The sequence below is a fragment of the Cuculus canorus genome, chromosome 16 (assembly GCF_017976375.1).
Source record: "Cuculus canorus isolate bCucCan1 chromosome 16, bCucCan1.pri, whole genome shotgun sequence".
Classification (NCBI taxonomy): Eukaryota; Metazoa; Chordata; class Aves; order Cuculiformes; family Cuculidae; genus Cuculus; species Cuculus canorus.
The window spans coordinates 3,169,144-3,188,949 of NC_071416.1; the positions used below are offsets into that span (position 1 = coordinate 3,169,144).

General features: G+C 43.6%; 2 protein-coding genes across 3 annotated transcripts in view; one reads left to right on the forward strand and one right to left on the reverse strand.

Moving 5' to 3' along the window:
* CEP250 (centrosomal protein 250) overlaps nt 1-17,439 on the forward strand; it is a 43,020-nt gene extending 25,581 nt beyond the window's left edge. Inside the window, exons 26-30 of the mRNA XM_054081114.1 lie at nt 643-795; nt 951-1,058; nt 1,672-1,719; nt 2,567-2,847; nt 15,219-17,439. Of these exons, the coding sequence (XP_053937089.1) occupies nt 643-795; nt 951-1,058; nt 1,672-1,719; nt 2,567-2,847; nt 15,219-15,432 (804 nt within the window). The 3' untranslated portion in view covers nt 15,433-17,439. The remainder of the gene's footprint in view (nt 1-642; nt 796-950; nt 1,059-1,671; nt 1,720-2,566; nt 2,848-15,218) is intronic.
* The window catches only part of ITCH (itchy E3 ubiquitin protein ligase), a 60,513-nt gene continuing 47,658 nt past the window's right edge, over nt 6,952-19,806 (reverse strand). For both annotated transcript variants that reach the window (XM_054081112.1, XM_054081113.1), the window contains exons 16-24: nt 18,702-18,790; nt 17,886-18,045; nt 17,468-17,601; nt 13,427-13,567; nt 11,529-11,649; nt 10,534-10,638; nt 10,204-10,300; nt 9,747-9,819; nt 6,952-9,121 (exon numbers count right to left, since the gene is read on the reverse strand). In XM_054081112.1, coding sequence (XP_053937087.1) covers nt 9,022-9,121; nt 9,747-9,819; nt 10,204-10,300; nt 10,534-10,638; nt 11,529-11,649; nt 13,427-13,567; nt 17,468-17,601; nt 17,886-18,045; nt 18,702-18,790 — 1,020 coding nt within the window. In that variant the 3' untranslated portion in view covers nt 6,952-9,021. The remainder of the gene's footprint in view (nt 9,122-9,746; nt 9,820-10,203; nt 10,301-10,533; nt 10,639-11,528; nt 11,650-13,426; nt 13,568-17,467; nt 17,602-17,885; nt 18,046-18,701; nt 18,791-19,806) is intronic.

The following is a 19,806-nucleotide window of genomic DNA, read 5'->3' on the forward strand; positions in this document are numbered from 1 at the left end:
CAGCTCTAAAACTGTTCCCCTTGTCCTGTCCCTGCACTCCCTGATCCAGAGCCCCCCACAGCTTTCCTGGAGCCCCTTTCAGTACTGGAAGCTGCTCTAAGTTCTCCCTGGAACCTTCTCCAGGCTGAACGACCCCAACTCTCTCAGCCTGTCCTCATGCAGGAGGTGCTCCAGCGCTCAGATCATCTCTGTGGCTTCCTCTGTATTTGCTCCAACAGCTCTGTGTCCTCCCTGTGCTCAGGACTTCCATAAAGAATTGGGAATATATTCTCCTGTAAATACATAACCTGCTTGGCCAAAGAAACCGTGACGGCAGCTAGAGCATTGCCTGTCCGTGTAGCTCCAGCCAGAGACATTCACCTGCTGGAATGTTTTCTGTCGAACCCAGAACTACTTTAAAGAACTACAGAGGTTATTGTTAATTGAATCCAATCCAAAAGCTGGGGATGGGTGACTGGTTCTGTCCTAGGGAAGAACACTCTTGGAAGAGACTGTTGTTTTGGCCTGTGGAAGGCCAAGCAGAAGGGAAAAGGGGATTTAGCACTGTCTGTTCCCGGTCTGTTCACTCTCCTCGACACGTTGATTCTGGCCCTCCTAACCTTTCTGTAGCACCAGCTCAGTCGCCTCTCTGCATCCCCTCAGGCTCTTGCAGAACGCGAGCAGCAATCCTGGCTCTCGGAGAAGAGAATCCTGTCGCAGCAGCTGGAGTTTCTGCAGCGAGCAGTCACAAGGCTGGAAGATGAGAAGACGGAGCTGAAGCACTACAATGCTGAGCTGAGGAGGACTCTTGAGCAGGTAAACCGGGCTGTCACTGCCTCTGCAAAGCCTCATGGTGCTCTGGACCACAACACGTCTCCACAGCCAGCACTGGACAATCCTCTGCTTGTTGCCTTCCCCTCTCCTTGTTTGGTGGCAGGTTTCTGTAACCCTTTCTCCTCTTCGTCGTGCAGGTGGAACGTGAGCGGAGGAGACTGAAGAGATATTTCAGGGAGCAGTCGCTGCCAGATGCCTCCGGATTTTCTGTCTCTGACCAGCACAAGATGCCTCCTTCCAGACAGGTGAGAACACAATCTTAGGTGGTGGGAGGAGGCTCAGAGGAGCGAGGGCGAATCCCCGTGGTAGCAGCCCCCGGTGTAGGCCTCAGAGAAGGGAAAGACATTGAGCCTGTCCAGAAGAGGGGAATGAAGCCGGAGAAGGGGCTGGAGAACGAGCCTTGTCAGAGGTGGCTGAAGGCCCTGGGGTTGTTCAACCTGGAGAAAAGGAGGGTGAGGGGAGACCTTATCACTGTCTACAACTGCCTGAAAGAAGATTGTAGAGAGGAGGGTGCTGGGCTCTTCTCCCAAGTCACAGGCAATAGGAAGAGAGGAAATGGCCTCAAGCTGCTCCAGGGAAGGTTCAGATTGGACATCAGGGAAAATGTCTTCCCTGAAAGGGTTCTCGGGCCCTGGCAGAGGCTGCCCAGGGAGGTGGTGGAGTCCCCATCACTGGAAGTATTTAAAAGATAGGTGGATGAGGTGCTCAGGGATCTGGTTTAGTAGTGGACAGGTTGGATTGGACTTCATGATCTCTAAGGTGAGTTTCAACCAAATGATTCTGTGATAGGTGCTGAATATAGACCATGGCCCTGGCTGAACTGGAGACTAAAAACAAATCCATGTGTTTTCTTCACAGGCAGAGTCTCACGCGTGCTGCAGCCGCTTGGCTGAGTTACAGAACCAGGTGAGGAGCAGGAAAGCTCGCATTGAAAACCACTGTGGCTGAGGTGCGGGAGGCTTTTCCAGGCTTCCAAGCCCAGTTTCCCAAAGGTGTCCTGGTTATTTTGGAGAGGAGCTCAGATCTGTACCTCTCTTCCCTACCTTGTGCATGTGGCTTGCTGTGAGGTCCCTTTGCTGTCTGCCTTTCCGTGTGCATCTCCTCTGCTCCGGAGCAGGCAGAGGGCAACATGCCAGGAAGGTTGTGACTGCCCTGAACCACAAACCTGCCAGGGGCGAAGAGCAGCTGGGTCTCTCCTTCCCAAAAGCTGAGCAGGTGAACCCCGTGTGGCCAGGAAATAACAGCAACTGAGGATTTGCAGGGCTGCAGGAGGCCTTTAAGGATCTGCTCCCTTGTGAAATGCTCTCACGTTAGGAGAAAGGAGAGTTTGCTCCATTCTCATGGGCTCACTGTCAAGTTTTTAACAAGATCCTCAACAAACGGTTCTTGTGAACCATGTGTAACCAGCAGCCTGTGCTGCTGCGGAGAGAGTTGGTGGAACTAAGGGGGCAGTAGCCCACACCTTGGAAAAGGGATGGGTTTCTAAATCCTGTAGGAGCCTTTGTCTCTAATCCCCATGGAATGTCGTAGGGTTGGAGTGTGAACGGTCTGCCAGAAAGAAGCTGGAGTTGTTGATCACCTGAGCTCAGTTCAGGGTGACTCTGGGATCCCGTTCCTTCCCATTCCACAGGGACAAAGGGGTTGTCAGGGATGGAGTTAGAGGGTGCATCTTCCCTGCCCGCCCGGTGCCGTGGAGCTACAGCTGAGCCTGGCAGCGCGGGGCTGTCTGAGCTCGGCCTTTTGCCTCTTGCAGGTCTCCCTTCTGCAGACGCAGCTGGCGCAGGAGCACAAACACAAGCAGGACTTCATTGAGCGCTGTACAAAGACCAGCCAGGAGCTGTCAGACCTCCACCAAGAGCTGTCCTGCTCCTTAGCGGCTGTGGTCAGGGAGCCCAAGGCTGCTGTCCTGGAGGCCGAGACGCAGAGGCTGGACCAGTCTCTGAGCATTCTCTTGACACCGACATCTCTGGATCAGTCTCCTGTGCAACAGCCATTGCATTCAACACCCAGAGCCGCCGGCAGCGCTGCCCTGAGGTGAGAGGAGCCGCGTATGGCAAACGGGCTCAGTGGGTGCTGAACTGGGGACCTGCGCTGGCAGGGAACCGTGCCAGGGGCTTGGCGCGAGGCACGAGTCCGGAAGCAGCGGTGGGACAGAAGTGGTGCTGGCTGGTGGACGGGGTCGGTTGTGGGCCCATGGTCGGCTCTGAGCTGCAGTGGAACCTGTTTTTTAACTTCTCAGCTCAGTCCTCTCTAATCAACTCTGTTTCCTGAACACTAACTCCTTGTTTTTAAGACAGGGTCTGTCTCTAGAAGCGATAACACAGTTCACAATTATCGCCAAGCACTGGGCATTGGTGGGCAGAAATATTTGTGTGTTTATCCCTGGGGACACTGAGGTTCCTCTCAAGTTGGAGCATTCAAGGGGTAAAAGAAGAGTTGCAGCTGCAGGGAGGAGTGGCCAGGACAGGGGACCCACACCTGACCAGTGGAGAATTCCATCCCATAAACCTCACACTTGGGATAGAACTGGGGGATCACGAGGGTCAGGCCTCTTCTTCAATGGCCGGTGCCCAATAAGGATCTCATTATCCTGCCTCCAATCCCAGATTCCTGCATTCCTGAATCAGCTCCTGCCTCCAGCAAGTCCAGCCTGGGACCTTTCCCCGTGCCCGCGCTGCAGCGACAGCGATGACACGGTCATCGAGGGGGGGTGATGTTTGTATACATGTACATATATTATTATTTTCTTATTAATATTATTTTCCTTTTTAATGAAACAATAAGAATAAAGCCATGTTAGTTTTCATTTCACAAGTCTCTCATCCCCCTTTCCCTGAGGTCTGGTGGGATTGGGACACAAGCACCTGTGCTTGGCTGCTGACCAAGCTGGGAGGGGGGCTGAACCGTGCCCTACTCAAAACGTCCGTACGCAAGAGCCTCCAGCGCTGAAGCTTCCACGCCAAACTCCTTGATAAGGAAGGATCTGTGTCCAGATGCACGGAATGAGAAACCAAAACCAGAGAGGAACTTCAGGTTTCAGTAAAGGGCTGTGTGGTTTAATGATTCCTCAGCTCAAGAGCTGTCATCTTCATGGCCTCTTCTGGAATCACTCCAACAGCTCCACATCCTTCCTGTGCTGAGGACTCCAGAACTGGATGTAGGGCTCCATTTGGAGGTCTCACCAGAGTGGAGCAGAGGGGCAGAATCATTCTTACCATTAAGGCTGGAAAAGACCTCTCTGCTCATCCAGTCCAACCATCAGCCCAACCCCACCGTGCCTGCTAAACCATGGCCCCAAGTGCCACAGCCACACACGTCTTGAACCCCTCCAGAGATGGGGACTCCACCCCTGCCCTGAGCAGCGTCTGCCAGAGCTTCACCTCTCTGTCAGTAAAGACATTTTTTGTAATCTCTGACCTAAACCTTCCCCGGCACAACTCGAGGCCGTTTCCTCTGCTGTCTCCTGTTACTTGGGAGAAGAGCCCAACACCTTCAGCAATCAGGAACAAATCCCTTGTCGGATCCCAAAGACACAGCTATTTTCTTCTCTATTTACAGCTCTGCAGCCTAATTAATGGGAATCCCCACCTCTCTCATCAGCTCAGCACTACCTTAAAAGCTCGGCTACAGAAGTCGCTGCACCCCAAGCCTTGAGCTCCGAGTCGCACCAATGGTGGTGTGGTTTGGTCAGGAGGGCTCAGCCACCAGCAAAGACCAGAACCAAGGGAGGCTTTGTTTGAACCAAACCCGTGCTCCAAATTCTGCTGTGGGCAGAGCCACCAACAGCCCCACCAGCGCTGCCATGGACCTCAGCAACATCATCACAGAGGAAACAGCGATGAACCAATGCAACAGTGCAGCTGAGCTGCACGTTTCCCACATGATCCGAGCGTCTCGCTCTGTGTTCTGGTTACATTTTGGGGGTTTTTGCCTTTTTTTTGTTAGACTTCAGCTATAAGAGAAATACCCTCATTGCCGTATGAACTTCAGACTATGAAGGGTACCTTCGGTGGAGGAGGATCTGCACAAGGAACACAGACTGGGCACCATCAAGTTGAGGTGGCCTGGTGGGACGCCCCAGTGACACTGAGGGCCAATCTCAGTCATCTTCGAGAGGTCCCGGCCATCAGGAGAGGCTCCTGAAGAACGTAAACACCACTTCTCCCTTCAAGGACTGGCGCAACTACAGGGCTGGTCAGTCTCACCTGAGCTTTTTGCCCTCCTGTGACACCGTCACCCCTAAGGAAAACACAAACCTGCGTGGTCATACCTCAATCTTGTTAGCACAGCTAGAAGAAGACGTTCAAGGTGTGGCTGACACAGAGCCTTTCTCCAGATGTCTCTCCCGGGAGCTGCCAGGAAAGGGGCCTTTGGGGCAGCACCTGGACCACGAGCACCGACACAGGAACTGGACCATCCGCAGCCTCTCACCAGCCACAAAGCTGCATCCGACATCTCCTCATGAATTTCCAAGGCAATCAACAGCAGCAGAGGAGGTTTGGGGAAAGAAACGGTCCTGAAGAACCATATGAAAACGATGGGTTGGATTTGATTGTTGTAGTGAGGTGGGTGCTGGGCTCTTCTCCCAAGTGACAGATGATGGGAAGAAAGGGAATGGCCTCAAGCTGCACCAGGGGAGGGTCAGAATGGACACTAGGAAAAATGTCCTCACCAAAAGGGTTCTCAGCCCTGTCCGAGGCTGCGCAGGGAGGTGGTCAGTCCCCGTCCCTGGAGGAGTTTAAAAGACAAGTAGACGAGGTGCTCAGGGATGCGGTTTAGTCGTGGGCAGGGACAGATGGACACTTATCTCAAAGGTCTTTTCCAACCAAACGACTCTATGACAGAACAGATTTGCACGCGGACGCTTGGCGATGCAGGAGGGACGACACGGAGACTGCCAGCTCTGTCAGGAGTTTTATAAAAGTATTTGACTGAGATACGGTTACAGTTACCTGAGTATCGGAAATTACAATGCAAGGAAATCTCAACAATGAATTTCAGTACAGCTCTTTACAATCCAGTGCCGCTGATCCCAGTTTCTCTACGAGTTCACTAGAGCACATACACACAAACAGTGATCCTTGAAGAAGTTAAGACACCACAGAAAGGGGGCTGGAGATACCAACCTAACGGAGCCGAGATTGCAAAGCCAGGGCAGCGCATCATAAAAATCCAAGCAACAAAAAAAAACAAGCATTTTTTTTTTACTTCTTTCAGAATTAACAAAAAAAGCTTTTATTTTATTTTAGTTTTAAACACAGCAGCTGGATTATAAAACCCCAACGTCCCTACGAGTACGAGATCAGCTGAAGATGTGACACATTTCCTGCACCTCTCGTGTACAGTAACGCTTCCTGAGCTGCCCAGAACAATAAGGCTTTGTTAATTCTTAATCAGCAGCTCAGCATTTCCTTTTGTCCTAAGGCAAAATTCTAAATAAAAGTTATTGTAATACTTGAAATTTAGGGTCACTTGGCAGTTGCATAGGAATAGACATTTGTGACACACCAGGGATTTCTGCAGCTCAGGCTGCTAAACCAGTTGAAGTAGGTGACAAATTAATCCCTCTCTGCTGAGAATCCTTGGAAGCCCAGTTCCCAACCACTGCTTAGCTGGGACAGTGCAGGCTCTAGGCTCAGCCACGTCGTTTTCACCAGATTCCCATAAAGAAAAGGGCACCCATGGCTTTTATATTAATTCCTTTTTATTTCTACACAACATGCTGTAAAAAAAAAATTAACAGATTTGTTAGCATTCACAATGCTGACAAAGTAAAATGTCTGTCTTCACCTCTGCCTTAAGAAATATCGCCAATTTAATGCAGTAAAGTTGCTTTCAATTTGTTGTATTTTGGCCAAATCCGATGTTTCACAGATTCTTCATCTGCAATGTTTTCCAGCCTGGTGCTTGGAATGTCCAGCCCCCTTTCCCCACCCTAATACAGCAGAAAAGACGTATAAACATGCCATTTAAATTAAAGAAAGAAAAATGGAATAAGTGGAATCCCGGACTGCAAAAATATATACAAGCATTTACCTTTTTCCTGAACTAAACATTTCAACCATAAAAATATCCAACAGCCACACCCTATAGAACTAGGGCTAAGGCTATTGCAATTATAGCTATTCTTTATTTTAAAAATATAGGGCTGAAAGCCTTTTGGGTGATATTTATACAATTAACAATATTTCTAGGTTCCCTACATGAATCATAAAGCATTATGCAGAACACAGACTATTTTCCATAGCTTAATCTTGCATTATCTTGCTTAATTTAATCTCTCTGGTAAATACGTTAGATAACTACATTTCATTGTAAGAATTAATATAAACAGAAAATATTTATAAGGCCTTTTTCTCCGCATGAGCTATATTCTGTAATACATCCTTCAAGTGGTTTGAAGTTGGCAGATTTCCCTCCTACGCAAAACCCTGAAGTCAGGTTTGTTTCCGCCATCACTGACACTGGAAGAGAGGGTCATTTCTGTAACATGGGGAACCCTCTTCTGCGCCTCTTTCAGCACACGTACGACACAAGAGCTTCTCGCTCCTCCAGTACTGCCTTCCAGTAAGTGCGTATCACTGCATGGGACCTGGAAAACTCCTGAAGTCGGTTAAAAACTGTAGTGTCTTGGGTCTTCTTGGGCCCGAATCAGTTTTTCCCTCTTACAGTTTAAACAAAAGGGACAGCGGGAAAGAAATACTCAAGATGGGAAGTTGAGTTTTAGCGTTTCCCACTGTCCTGTTTCAGCTTCGATATCTGGAAGCCTGGCAAAACCAGCTCCCGTGCCAGAGATCTCAGCTGTGGCTACGGTTTCAGGCATGCTACACGCTATTTCAAGAGCCGTGCCTCCTGCTACGCTAACAGCTCGTCGCTGAGGTTTGCTCCCCTCCTTTCAGGCAGGGAAGGAGCTGACCATACCCAGAAAGTGCATTCAGTCTAAAGGAGCAGTAAAATGCAAAATGTTAATTGTAAACCAAAAGAGAATTGAATATGAACAGATCATCGAGGGAAGGAAAATACGTTAGGAATCCAACAGGAGCTCCCTACAAGAGTTACTGTAAGCTGTAAGCAGCTTAAGGTGAATTAGCTCAGAAACCTCCCCCAAAACCTAAAGTTTCAGTCTTTACAGAATTAGTTACTGATGCTCTGGCTTTTCAAAAAACCTACAATCTGTGTCCGAACTTTCTAACCCTCGTAGCCTTTGCCAGGATCACATACCAGGTAATCGGCAAAACAGATAAGTATCATCATTTTCCAAATCCAGTTGTTTTGTACCTCTTCCTGAGAACCCAACAAAGCCTTCAGAGAAAACCGACTGCAATATAAGAATAACACTGAGAATAATGTCCATTAACACTTCTTTCAAGAAACATCAGTCTGCAAACGGGAATCTAAACGGAATCAGTGCAATTCCAGGTGGTCTTGTCTTTTGCAAAACAAGTAAAGTACCACAGTGTTAATATGGATTTAAAAGTTAAATGTGCTGCACAGAAAAAAAATCACAATTCTGGTGAGGGCACACAGAAATGTTCCAACATCTTTGGGCGAGTGTCTATTTTGCTGAAATTAGCAGGATTGGGAAAAAAACAAAGCAAAGCTATGCTCTGGATTTGTGCCACAGTTTGACACCCCTTTAACAGCAGCTTGAGTCCAGCTGGCATGTGAGCAGCATTCAGGGAGGGGAAAAACAGTCTGGCCACGCTTGAGTTAGAAAAAAGAGCTTAAAGCAATGAATCCGCTCACGGTAGGAGAGGATGGGTCCAAGCTGGCTCTGATAACTGCTGTAAAGAGGCTTACGATGCTGCTGCAGCACTGCAGCTACCAATGAACTTCCCAGTGCATCAGTAGCGAAAAATGCTACTAAAAAGGAAAGATAAAACTATTGTTAAAAATCCATCAGTCATTAAGGACACATTCTAATTAATGAATGGTAAAACAAAGCAGAGCCCAAAGCTGTATTAAACCTCTACTTAGGTCATAATTCCTTTGTAGCCATATCTGATTGCTTGTTTGATTTCTGAAAGTGCTCAGTAGAAATCCAGAGTTAATGTGGATAAAACCTCAGGATAACATCCACTGACTTACACATTAGTACTGTTAAATAAATCCAAGACACGTCTACTTTACAATGAAGTGTGCAACAAGCAGAAGAGGTGAAGAACATACAACGTGTTGAGTTCACATTCTTCAAGGTGCAAATTTTAGCTACTCTTGCCCAAATCCTTCTGTTTCTTCAGTTGCAAACAACAGCTTTTCCTTCAACTGCTCGTAATTCTTATAGGGCGGAAGGTCTAAGCGATTGAAACTGAAACGAAAGGAAAAACTTAAGTCCTGAAAAATAATTCGACGATCACAAAGAAGTCCATTACGAATACGGGTAACAATTATTAAACCGACATCAATTTATACATTACTGAGAGCAAACATTTGAGTGCGAGAGTCTGAACAGTGAGGGTTTCCCAGAAGCGCAGTGTACTTGGTGAGAAGTCTCAAGACCTTTTCCTAGCTGGTTAACAGGGGTCACCGTTCCCATTTAAAATGTTAAATGTGTGTGGTTTTACTACTCACTAAGACTCCTGAGGAGCTGAGTAGAAACTGCCTTTTCCTTAGGGAAGAGGGAGTGCGAATGTGGCTGCTTTGGAGCGTAGAAATAACAAAAGATCAATCCCAACCTCTTTAGACAACGTTGTTAATTACTTTTAATTTTTCAGCCATACACAAATCCATGGACTTTACAACAGAATACTCCATGCCACAAGAGTTTTTCAGAAGTTCAGCTACTGTGCAACATCAAAGCTTACTGTATAACTCGCTGTTTGCTTTCACAGCCTCAGCTGTTGAAGCACATCACCCCTTCACTAACAGCTCCCAGCAGACTGCTGTCAGCAAACCCAGCACAGCAGGAACATTCCCATTTGTTACGTACTTACCAGGTATGACTCCTGGGTAACCAGTTTTCCTTTCCAACTTTTTCAATACAAAATTTCTGAGGTCCATTGCTCCCTGTAACAAATTCAAACAAAGAAGGGATAGGTCTGACTCCCATTGACAGATACATTACTGCTGAGGGCTGAAAGGCTTAAAACTCCAGGCGAGATTACCATCACCTGCACAGAACAAAGACATTCTTAAATTCTCAAAGTCTTTCTTAAAAGATCTCTGCCTGGATCAAAGTATGCATGTGGGGAAACATCTGAAGTGAGTTTGAAACTCAGTAATACAACAGATGTAAGCACTGCCTCCATCTGTTTCTATTATAGCTCAAGTACACACAGGGCTTACAAAACAGCACACAATAAGGACATTTTTAAAGCTTTTTTTTAAAGATATAACTTGGATCTTTGAAAAAAAACGATATAATACAGTAGAGGGATTACCAATACCTACCCATGAGGTCAGCAAATCCTCCCACTGGTAATCTGCACGTTCCAGTGACAAACTGCAAGAGCCTCATTCTCTTCTCATTATCTATTTCTTTCACAAACTGAAAGACAAACGTTGAAATAAGCATTTAGGTATAGATTTGATATGCAGATTTTCCCATCCTCATCATCCATAGATTATCAAATCACATGGCTGCTAGGAATAGCTGGGTTAGCAGTAACAGTTTATATTTACACACTACAGGTCTGCTCAATAATTCTGACTGTTGTTTATGAAGCTGTGGCTGTGCTCTGTCGCTCCTGCTGGTCTGAGAACAGAACAGAGGCTACGAACCTGCCAGAACCATATTATCTGCCTGCTGGTCCTGGTGTAGTGCCGGTAGATGGTGTGTCTCTGCCAGTCATTCAAATCGATTTCCTGCATTCCACACAGAAGCACCTTTAGGGGAGAAAAAGGGAAATAAACAAACGAGTACAAGCTATGGCTTTCCTTCTACAACTTCCCACACAGTGAACCAGAATATCAACTGCACCCATACTTCGAAGCATCTGCAATACTCGGTTTTAATCTTAAACTGTATACAAAACTTCTACAGCAAAGCATAAAGACTGCTCTTGAAGTGGATTTGGAGAGGTCACAAACCAGAAAGCATCTCTGTCATGAAGAAGGGAATAATTGCTTGCATTTAGACATTCTAGCAAGGTAGAGTTTGTCATTGCCCAGCCATACAATTCTCTGCCAGCAATAGGATGTTTTGGGTTTATGTTTCTATCTTTCTAAATGGAACAGATGCTTTAGAAAGCGTAATTCTGAGATTTCCAAACCAGCTAGAACCTGGTCCATTGTACATGCGATCATTCACTGCAATCCCTGGGAACATTCAAGGTCAGGTTGGATGGAGCTCTGAGCAACCTGATCCCATTAAAGATGTCCCTGCTCCTGCAGGGGGGTTGGACTGGATAACCCGTAAAGGTCCCTTCCAACCAAAAGCATTCTATCATTCTATGATTCCATCACCCACAGCATATCTGGTTTTATCTCCCTTTATATCAAGTTACTCATTCTTTGAACACAGATAAACCGCTGAGGATTACAAAAGCAATTCAATACAACATTTCTACTGCAGAATCGCAGCCTTTAGAAATTTGTAAGGAGGCTGCAAAGAGGAAAGCGAAGGGGAACACACTGATCAAATACTACTCCATATGGTTTCCCTCGTATGGCCTATCAGACAGAGCTGTCAGCTTCACTGAGTTCTGCTCTCCAGACAGAATCCCTGGAGCCCACGTGCAACAACCCGCATCCAGCAATAGCAAACAACTCTTTACCTCCAGTTCCTTAGCATCAAAGTACTGCAGATACTGTTGCGGCAGAATTTCATTGAAGCCTTCAAAGAAAGCCTGTGTCTGCTCCTCAACACCTCGGGAAAGCCTCCACTCTGCTACCAGCCTGTAAAAGAAGAGAGTGAAAAGTAATTTATATGGCCTGTGCCAATCTGAGTCCACATCTTTGTCACCCTATTTTGAGATGAATTGTAAGCCAAGTTAAAAAAAATATGGCAAATCTGGAAAGTTCTGGGGACAGAGCACTGGATAATTTCACTAATAACCTTTGCTATGTGCAAAGAATTTGGTCTTTCTTGAAGTTAAACCCTATGTTTCCAACCATTCTGCTACGGAAAGTACTTCAGACTCAAAGAGGAGGCAGCATGTATTCAATGATTGGATCAATGAGAGCACAGCAGTCCCTAGGTATGAAGAACAGAGTGATATTTGTCTAATATTCTCCCCAGAAATCTCAGTCATTGTCCATGAAAAGGGACAAACGAGGTCAAGTTGCACTGGTGAAGAGAAGCAGGACTGCCAGCTTACCAAGAAATGACTATGTCCATTTGGAAAGTTCCATATTTGTTTCTGTTAATCATGAAACTTTGCTCTGTGGCAGAAACTCCACTCTCCATTAATAACAGGGTGAAAAGCAGACAGGAGACCTGAAGAACCTGAACCCAGGGAGAAGCAGACATTATGCTGAATTCAAGCCTAACGTGTCAGGAGAACTGGAGACTAAAGGAGAGATGGCTATTTTCTGATTCCAATCCTAGAAACTTTGGGAACTTAAAGCAGGACCCAGAGTAAGACAAAAGAATATGAGTGAAACTGAAATCTGGGCTCTCCCTGGGTTCCTAGGAACTAGAAGAGAGAGGTTTCCTGCAAATCCTTCCTATTTTCAACCCCAATATTAATACTTCACAAACTGCCAGTACGTTTCTTCTGCAAACACCACCTTTTCTGTGAAACACTGAAGTATCTTCAGACTGATCTGTACTCAATATAACGAAAACAAAACCACTCCCTTCTCCCTCACCCATTCCCATGAAAGAAGCCTTCACAGGACATGTAGGAAAGAAAGAAAGGAAAAATCTATGACGATTCAGGTTACTTTGTGCCTGCAATGTGTGACTTTTCTTATTTTGCTAGCACATCCTCTCAGTTGTGTGTTGAAGTTAACACCTTAGAGCAGAGCTTATTTACTGCTGTGTGCTGAGGAAGAGGAGGATATTGCAAGGCAAAGGAGGTCACTGTGCATATCTATATTCTTAATCACTCTTAGGCTCCTTCCTGCTTAACCTATTGCTTTAAAACATTCTGATGCTGCAAACAGAATCCTTCGTTTATGACGATATAGGTTATGACATCATTCATAACACGGCCCTATTAGAAAGCCAAGGCCTGTCTGTACTATAAGAGCAGATCAGATATAACTAGGAGCGAGCTCAAGTATCTCTGAAAAATAAGAACCATCAAAAAACCATCACAATATGTTCTTAAGTTCTAAAGAAACCCTACATAAATGGCCGGGTAGTATATCAGCAGGCTGTGACATGAAATAATTCCAATAATAAAGACACGCAATGATTTCATGGAATCTCTGACATCCACATTTATTGCCGTGTTCTCCTAATCTTAAACATCTCTAGGAAAAACACGGACTTTATCTACCAGCTGTTATCTTTGGGGAAAGCAGATTGTAAAAACTTATTTCTACTGATATTCTTCTTTCAAATACAATATCCAAACGATTGCCCTTGTCGCCAAAATCAGCAATATCTCAGAGGCAGAATTTCCATGATGCTTCAGATTACATAGCTCGGCAATCTTTTCCAGCTAGAACTAAAGAAAGAAAGTGGCAGAGATAAGAGTACCGTAAAATCTTCATTTATTCTTACCTAATGTATTCTTCTTTGTTTTCTTCTGTGACCAGAATGTTGCTACCATTTGGCTTCAAATCATGGCTTTTGATTTCACCTAGAATTTCTTTATCAACTGAGAAAAACATTTCCAAGCCGCATTCTTCAATGTCATTCTCTCTGTAAGGAAAGACATAATTTTAAATACCCATGTCAAGACCTCATACTCGGTAGAGGAGATGGGTAAGAAGAAATCTAAGAAAAAAAAAGCTTTGGAGATAAATAATCATAGAATGGTTTGGGTTGGAAGGGACCTTAAAACCCATTGAGTTCCAACCCCTTGCCATGGGTAGGGAGACCTCCCACAAATAATAAAGAAAAGGAAATGTTCCTTACATGATAATTACGGTTTTGCAAGATACGCTGACTCCTTTCACCCATGTGCCTACAGGAGCTGCACTCCTGATCAAGAAACTTTTGACCAGTAGTGTCCTTAAGTTTGCCATTCCCAAGGCTGACAAGCTACCTGCTGACTGTGATCCGTGGAACGTCTGTGCAATACAGAAACTTTTCAAGTAAAGACATGTTTGCAGATTTTATTGCGTGATTGCTTCTTCTAACAGGTAATGGAAGGGCTGTGTTCAAATATAGCTGTTGCTCGGTCAGTTAACAGCAGATAAGAAACAACTACGGCCGACTTTGCATGATTCATGAGTTGTCCTCAACTGCAGTAGATTTATGGGACTATCCTGTACACATATACTAAAATGTTCGAGCTCCTAAGTTAACAACACACAGATACTCCCGCGAAAGGAATTGGAAGAATCTGTAGCCAACAAAAGTTGCTCAAATAAACTCTACTGTCTTTATAGGATTTAACAGCCAGGGGAATAACAGGCACAACACTCATTTCTATGTTGATCTGTGCTTCCGTAGTGTGAAGAATCACCTGCATATGCAGAGGTTTTGATAACCTTTCCCCCCCAAAATAAATTGCAAAATCAAGGTATTTGTCCTGAACTGCAACACAGAAATGTCAGTCTTGAAAACATTGCTGTCCTTTGTCCAGCACTGTGATGCAACAGTGCTTCTGAACTTGATCCTTCCAAATGACATGAAGTCTCAGATGGATGGATGATGAAATAAAATCATCCCTTCCTTTAAAATGGAAGATACTGCTCTAGCTCAGCTTGAGCTGAGGGGTTCGGCTAGATCACCTCTAGAGGATCCCCTCCAAACTCAATGATTCTGTGGAGTTTTCAAAAGCAAAGAAGCACCAAGAAAATAAAAACTACTGAATACCTACCGCAAAGTTATAAAATTTGCTTTCCTGGTAAGGACAAAAGTACGTCCACTCTGACAGACATGATTTTTTCCCCTACAAATTTGCAGACATTTCCATACAGGATGACTTTCAGCAGCAGCACAGATAATCAGGCTCAGCTATAAGAATTGTGGGTCTCTCTACTCAGTGTGCCCCCTCAGAGCCCTAAAGGTTTTTCTCCAGAATTTTCATACCTTAGGTGTTTTCACGAGGGTTCAAAGCCTTTCACGTACTCCAGCCTAGGAGATTTCTTTATCACTACAGAAATCACTACTGATATTTGGGTCGTATTTGCCCCAGAGACAGCTTTCAGAAAATTTCTTGTTACAACCTTAAGCTGCTCTACTGTGTTCTCCTGTGGTACGAATAAAAACAAAATCCGCAACAATGAGCACAGAACAGCAGTGTCTGCAGCCAGCACAGCTCAGTCAGCTGAAACCCTCATAGAGAAGGAGTTGTCAGAGTTGTTCTTGACAGTAAATCCCGTTTTCTCTTTCCATACTACAGATGCAGGTTTCTCCTGTCTTTGGCACCACCTTTCCCTACGGACTGCTGGTACCCAAGAATCCAGGCTTCGAAGTTCCACACCAACAACACCCTGGGTGGCATCTGGGAACAAGGCAACTTTGGAGTTAAAATGAGGAAGGGAAGGAGGAGTTTAAATGTCCAGGGAAATTGTGGCTGCCTCATCCCTGGAGGTGTTCTGGGCCAGGTTGGATGAGGCTTTAAGCAGCCTGATCCAGTAGGAGGTGTTCCTGCCCATGGCAGAGAGGTGACACTGCATGGGCCCTTCCAACTGAGGTCCCTTCCAACCCAAACCATTCTAGGATTCTGTGAAGTAGTCGGTGACCTCTATGACAGGTCCCCACTTACTGCCTGCTTTGATGTCCAGAAGCCTCTGCACTCTCTTTTAGACCATTATAAAGTACACGTGCACCAAAAGAACCATAGACAGTAAATGTAACACTCCAGCAGTGCTGAAAGAACTTACACTTACGGGATGTCATAAAGAAAATCCGTTTCTTTCAACCGCAAAAAGCAGCCGGTGACACGCACTACACACACAAATGCAAAGATGCAACAATGTCTACAGATAAAGGCTTAAAATAATACTCTGTTACTCTAGATTTTCCACAAAATATTAGTGGATCAATGCCTCTCCCAAGGTAAACAGTGTTACAGGTGCAGCTCATTACAATTCAGTCACAAGATCATTCATCAGTAATAGCTTCCCCACAATTTAATGCAATTTTCTTCCCTGCAATTTGTCTTTTCACTATTGTACTTGCTTGGTCTCTAAAACTCAGTAAGTCACAAGATGACAAAAATGTGTCCTTTTAAAAGAAATACACATATATTTTCTGACTACAAAACAGATTCCTGAAATATTTTATTACCTTTCAGGTCTCAGTTTCATGGTAACTTTACTTAAATATCAACTACTTTTAAGCATTCCTAATGGAATTTTAGCTCAGAACATTTTAGCAGCTCACTGAGTACAAAACACACTGCTCTTCGAAAACCAAACCAATATTCCTATCTCAGTTTGTAAAGCTGCTTTCCCCCTCCTCCTTTGTTATTCAAGATTATGCTTCCGAGAGTCACCACCACAGGAGATACTAATCTTGTCTTCTATATTTATTTCTGCTTTTTAAAAAACCTATCTAACACCTTTTATAAACTTAACACGTTTTTAAAAGCATTGTGGTTTTGTATCATTCTTAAGTAAACGTTTTAACCTCTCTAGTCACATAAAAAGGAGTAATTTTTCTGCTAAATGTTTTTTACTATAGCAGAAGCAAAAAAAAAATTAATTCAATTTGTCTTTTTATCTTTCCCTTCTAACTTCTTGGGAAAGAGAATTGCCTGCAGTACTGAAACAAATGGTATACATCAACCAACATTCTAGGGTCCTGCTTTTATAAAAGTACAGAGTCACAATGCTTTAGATCTAAGGGTTTTTTTAAATGATATATTAAAATATTTTTAACAAGCAATTCCAAAACAATTACAGTCTAGAGACTCCAGACCCTTTTTACTTGCTGCTCTCTGGAGAGGAATCTGCAAAAGAGCAGCCAAGGAGGACTCAAAGAGTATGGATGTTGAATAGGTGACTGCCAATGTGTACATGGAAGGCTGTACGTAGGAATGGTCTGGAATCGTTCAGCTTGGAGCAACAAAACAAGGACAGCTAGAAAAATGCACGAGCATTAACTTCTTTAAAGCATTCAATCCTCAACATTAACCTTTACATCAAATTTCAGGTATGACTACAGAAGAATTATGTGGTAGTAAATAGAAGGCTACATTTGCCAACTTCATGTTATTGTAGCACTGAACTCTTTATGTTTTCTAACTAAACAAGGTACTAGAGAGAGAAAGCATTAGTAAGGGGATTTTTGCTGATTACTTTTAATCACTTATTTGAAAGGTTTCAGTGGAATTCACTGAAGCCATTTTATTTGTAACAGCATTCAAGACTGCCACATTGGTACTTCAAGCTAGAATAATTAAAAACAGCAAAAAGGGAATGTAAGATGCTGTGCAGAATATTCAATGAACCAGAAAGGCTACTGCATTATCAAATCATTATTTGTGTATCTAAATTACAGTAAAAACCCCAGTACTGCTCTGCAACTGATATATTCTGTTTTCCAATGCGGCTGTTAGTAATAAGCTCACACCTTTTTCCTGACATAAGTGAAAATCAAACACATTGTATTGCTATTTCAAGAACAAAATCAAGTCAAACTCACTTTACCCAGATGAGAGAGTTGTAAAACTCTGGGTCAACAGATTCTAAATCCTTGAGTCCTACTGGCTTGTTTAGGATACGTTTATAGAACGGCAGAGAGAAACCAGTGTCAATGAATTTCCCATGGAACAGAGCCTGAAGAACATGAAAACAGACAAAATAATGCAAAGGATGATCAAATACTTTAATATGATAACATTCTGTACTCTGTACCAATGGAATTTGACAGCCAAAGAATTAAAACAACCTAGAAGGCCATGGCTGCTAACATGTGAAATTAATTCATACTAACAGTAGTTATATTCAAATACCTGGTAATAGTTTCAACTCAAAATGAATTGCTAGTTATCCATCTGCTGGAACAATATTTATTTACAGGAAAATTAGATCAGAGAACAACTTCCTACTTTTGAACTTACCATGGCAATGAATCTTCCAATAAATCGGAAGTATTTCAGGTGGTCTGGATTAATATAAGAGGCTGGGTTTATCTGTAAGCAGTAGTTATCTTTCCCTGCGTATTCAAACAGGCAATACATAGGGTTCAAAACTTCGTGTGACAACAGAAAGAACCATTCCCTGAAATCACACAAACAATAAAAAGACATTTCAAAGTGAATTAAATTAGAATTGACTTTAGATAACTCATGTTGACTTAGGAAACTGTTGGCACATAGGTAGTCAATCTGACTTCTTTTCCAGAAATTACGTCTAGACCAAACTAAAACCAAATGGAAACTAACACAAATTAGGAATCAATATACACAGCTGTCGGAGGTCTGCAAAAATCCCACGCTTATCTAAATAGCAGATTAAAAGCCTACCACTGATCTAAACTTTAGGGGTTTAGAGAAGGCAAATTAATACATGCACTTCTTGGTTACATTCCAGTAAAGATTTCTGACTTGGCAGTAAATGTCTGTTCGCTTTTCAATCAACCTCTACTTTGATATTATTAGTTGTGCCAAAGGCTAAACACATTTCAGTAAATTTTGCATTTCTCTAATTGCTGAGACGATTACAGTAATTCCTAATGTGACCTGAAAACAATTTGACAGAGTTTTAAGATGTGTACATCTTAAGAGCAGTGCCTTCCTCGGATACTCTGAGGAATGAGAAGGAATAAACTTCACTGATGTTTTCACAGCACTGCAGTGTAAATATCTATTCTGGAGAAGTCTTCACATCAACAGCTTGGAGAAAAAGACATTATTTGCAAGTTCAGTGTAGTTTACCTTGCAACACCTCCATAATCTAAGCCTTCTTCACCAGGGAAAATAACCCACAAACGCCTCCGCAGATCCTGAGGGCTGAAGCTCATTATCTTAGTAAAAGAAAAACAATCAATTCTTTTTAAGAAAACAGCTATAAGCACCAGCTAGACTTATTACTATTTTCTAGCAAGCAAAATATTGCATTTAGCAACTCATACCGTAAAATGAACTATTAGTACATGAAGTACCTGCATACAGAACGTTCATGGAATTTTGAAGCATTACTGCAAACCTATTTCCACAGATTAAAAAGTAAACTATGCAAAAAAGAAAGAACAAAATAAAACTGAAATTAAAGACTTGGGATAGTCAGGCCCGTAGCCTGTCTGTGTGTCTGCGCTACAAATTCAGCCAGGAAAGAAAAGGCCAAACAGTAAATTTGGTGTTTGTGAAGTACCACACTGAATGGTATCCCAGGTACAAGTAACGGAGAGATGTGATCAAGGACTCAAACAAATGAATTAGAAACAAAACAATACTAAACATAACTTTGTGTATTTTTTCATTTTACAGCTTCATACCTTGAGGAGGATCATCAAGATGTAGCTGGTTGGCTGGTTAGTTTGTTTTTTTAAAAGTTAGGAAGATTCAAAGACGCTAAGGAACTTTACTAGTGCTGGTTTTAAGTTTTTGCTTTTAATTAGAAGCATGGAGTTTAAGTTAAGATTTGCATTTTCAAATTTCTCCTATAGTAATCATCACAAAAATTGTTATAACCTCAGAGATATCTGCAAATGATGAGTGACTAACAAGTATACAACATTAATTCAGGTCTCTGTGATTATGTCACCTAAATTATTGATAAGGCACGCTGTTTTCCTGAGTAAGCCCTGGTCTGCTGATGTGTACATAATTGCATCATCTCCCTCTTGATTTTTGCCAGGACAGTATAATTTTATTACCTCTGTGGTTACTGTAAAAGGACCAAGTGCAATTTCAGCGATGGCTGGAGCTAACTTTCAGTTACAGGATTTATTTTGCCTCCTTTTAGCCCGTGAGGCACCCGATCCAAAACAAAAAGCGAGCCAACTGCACTATTTGTGGCTTCTGCTAGGCAAGTTTGCAG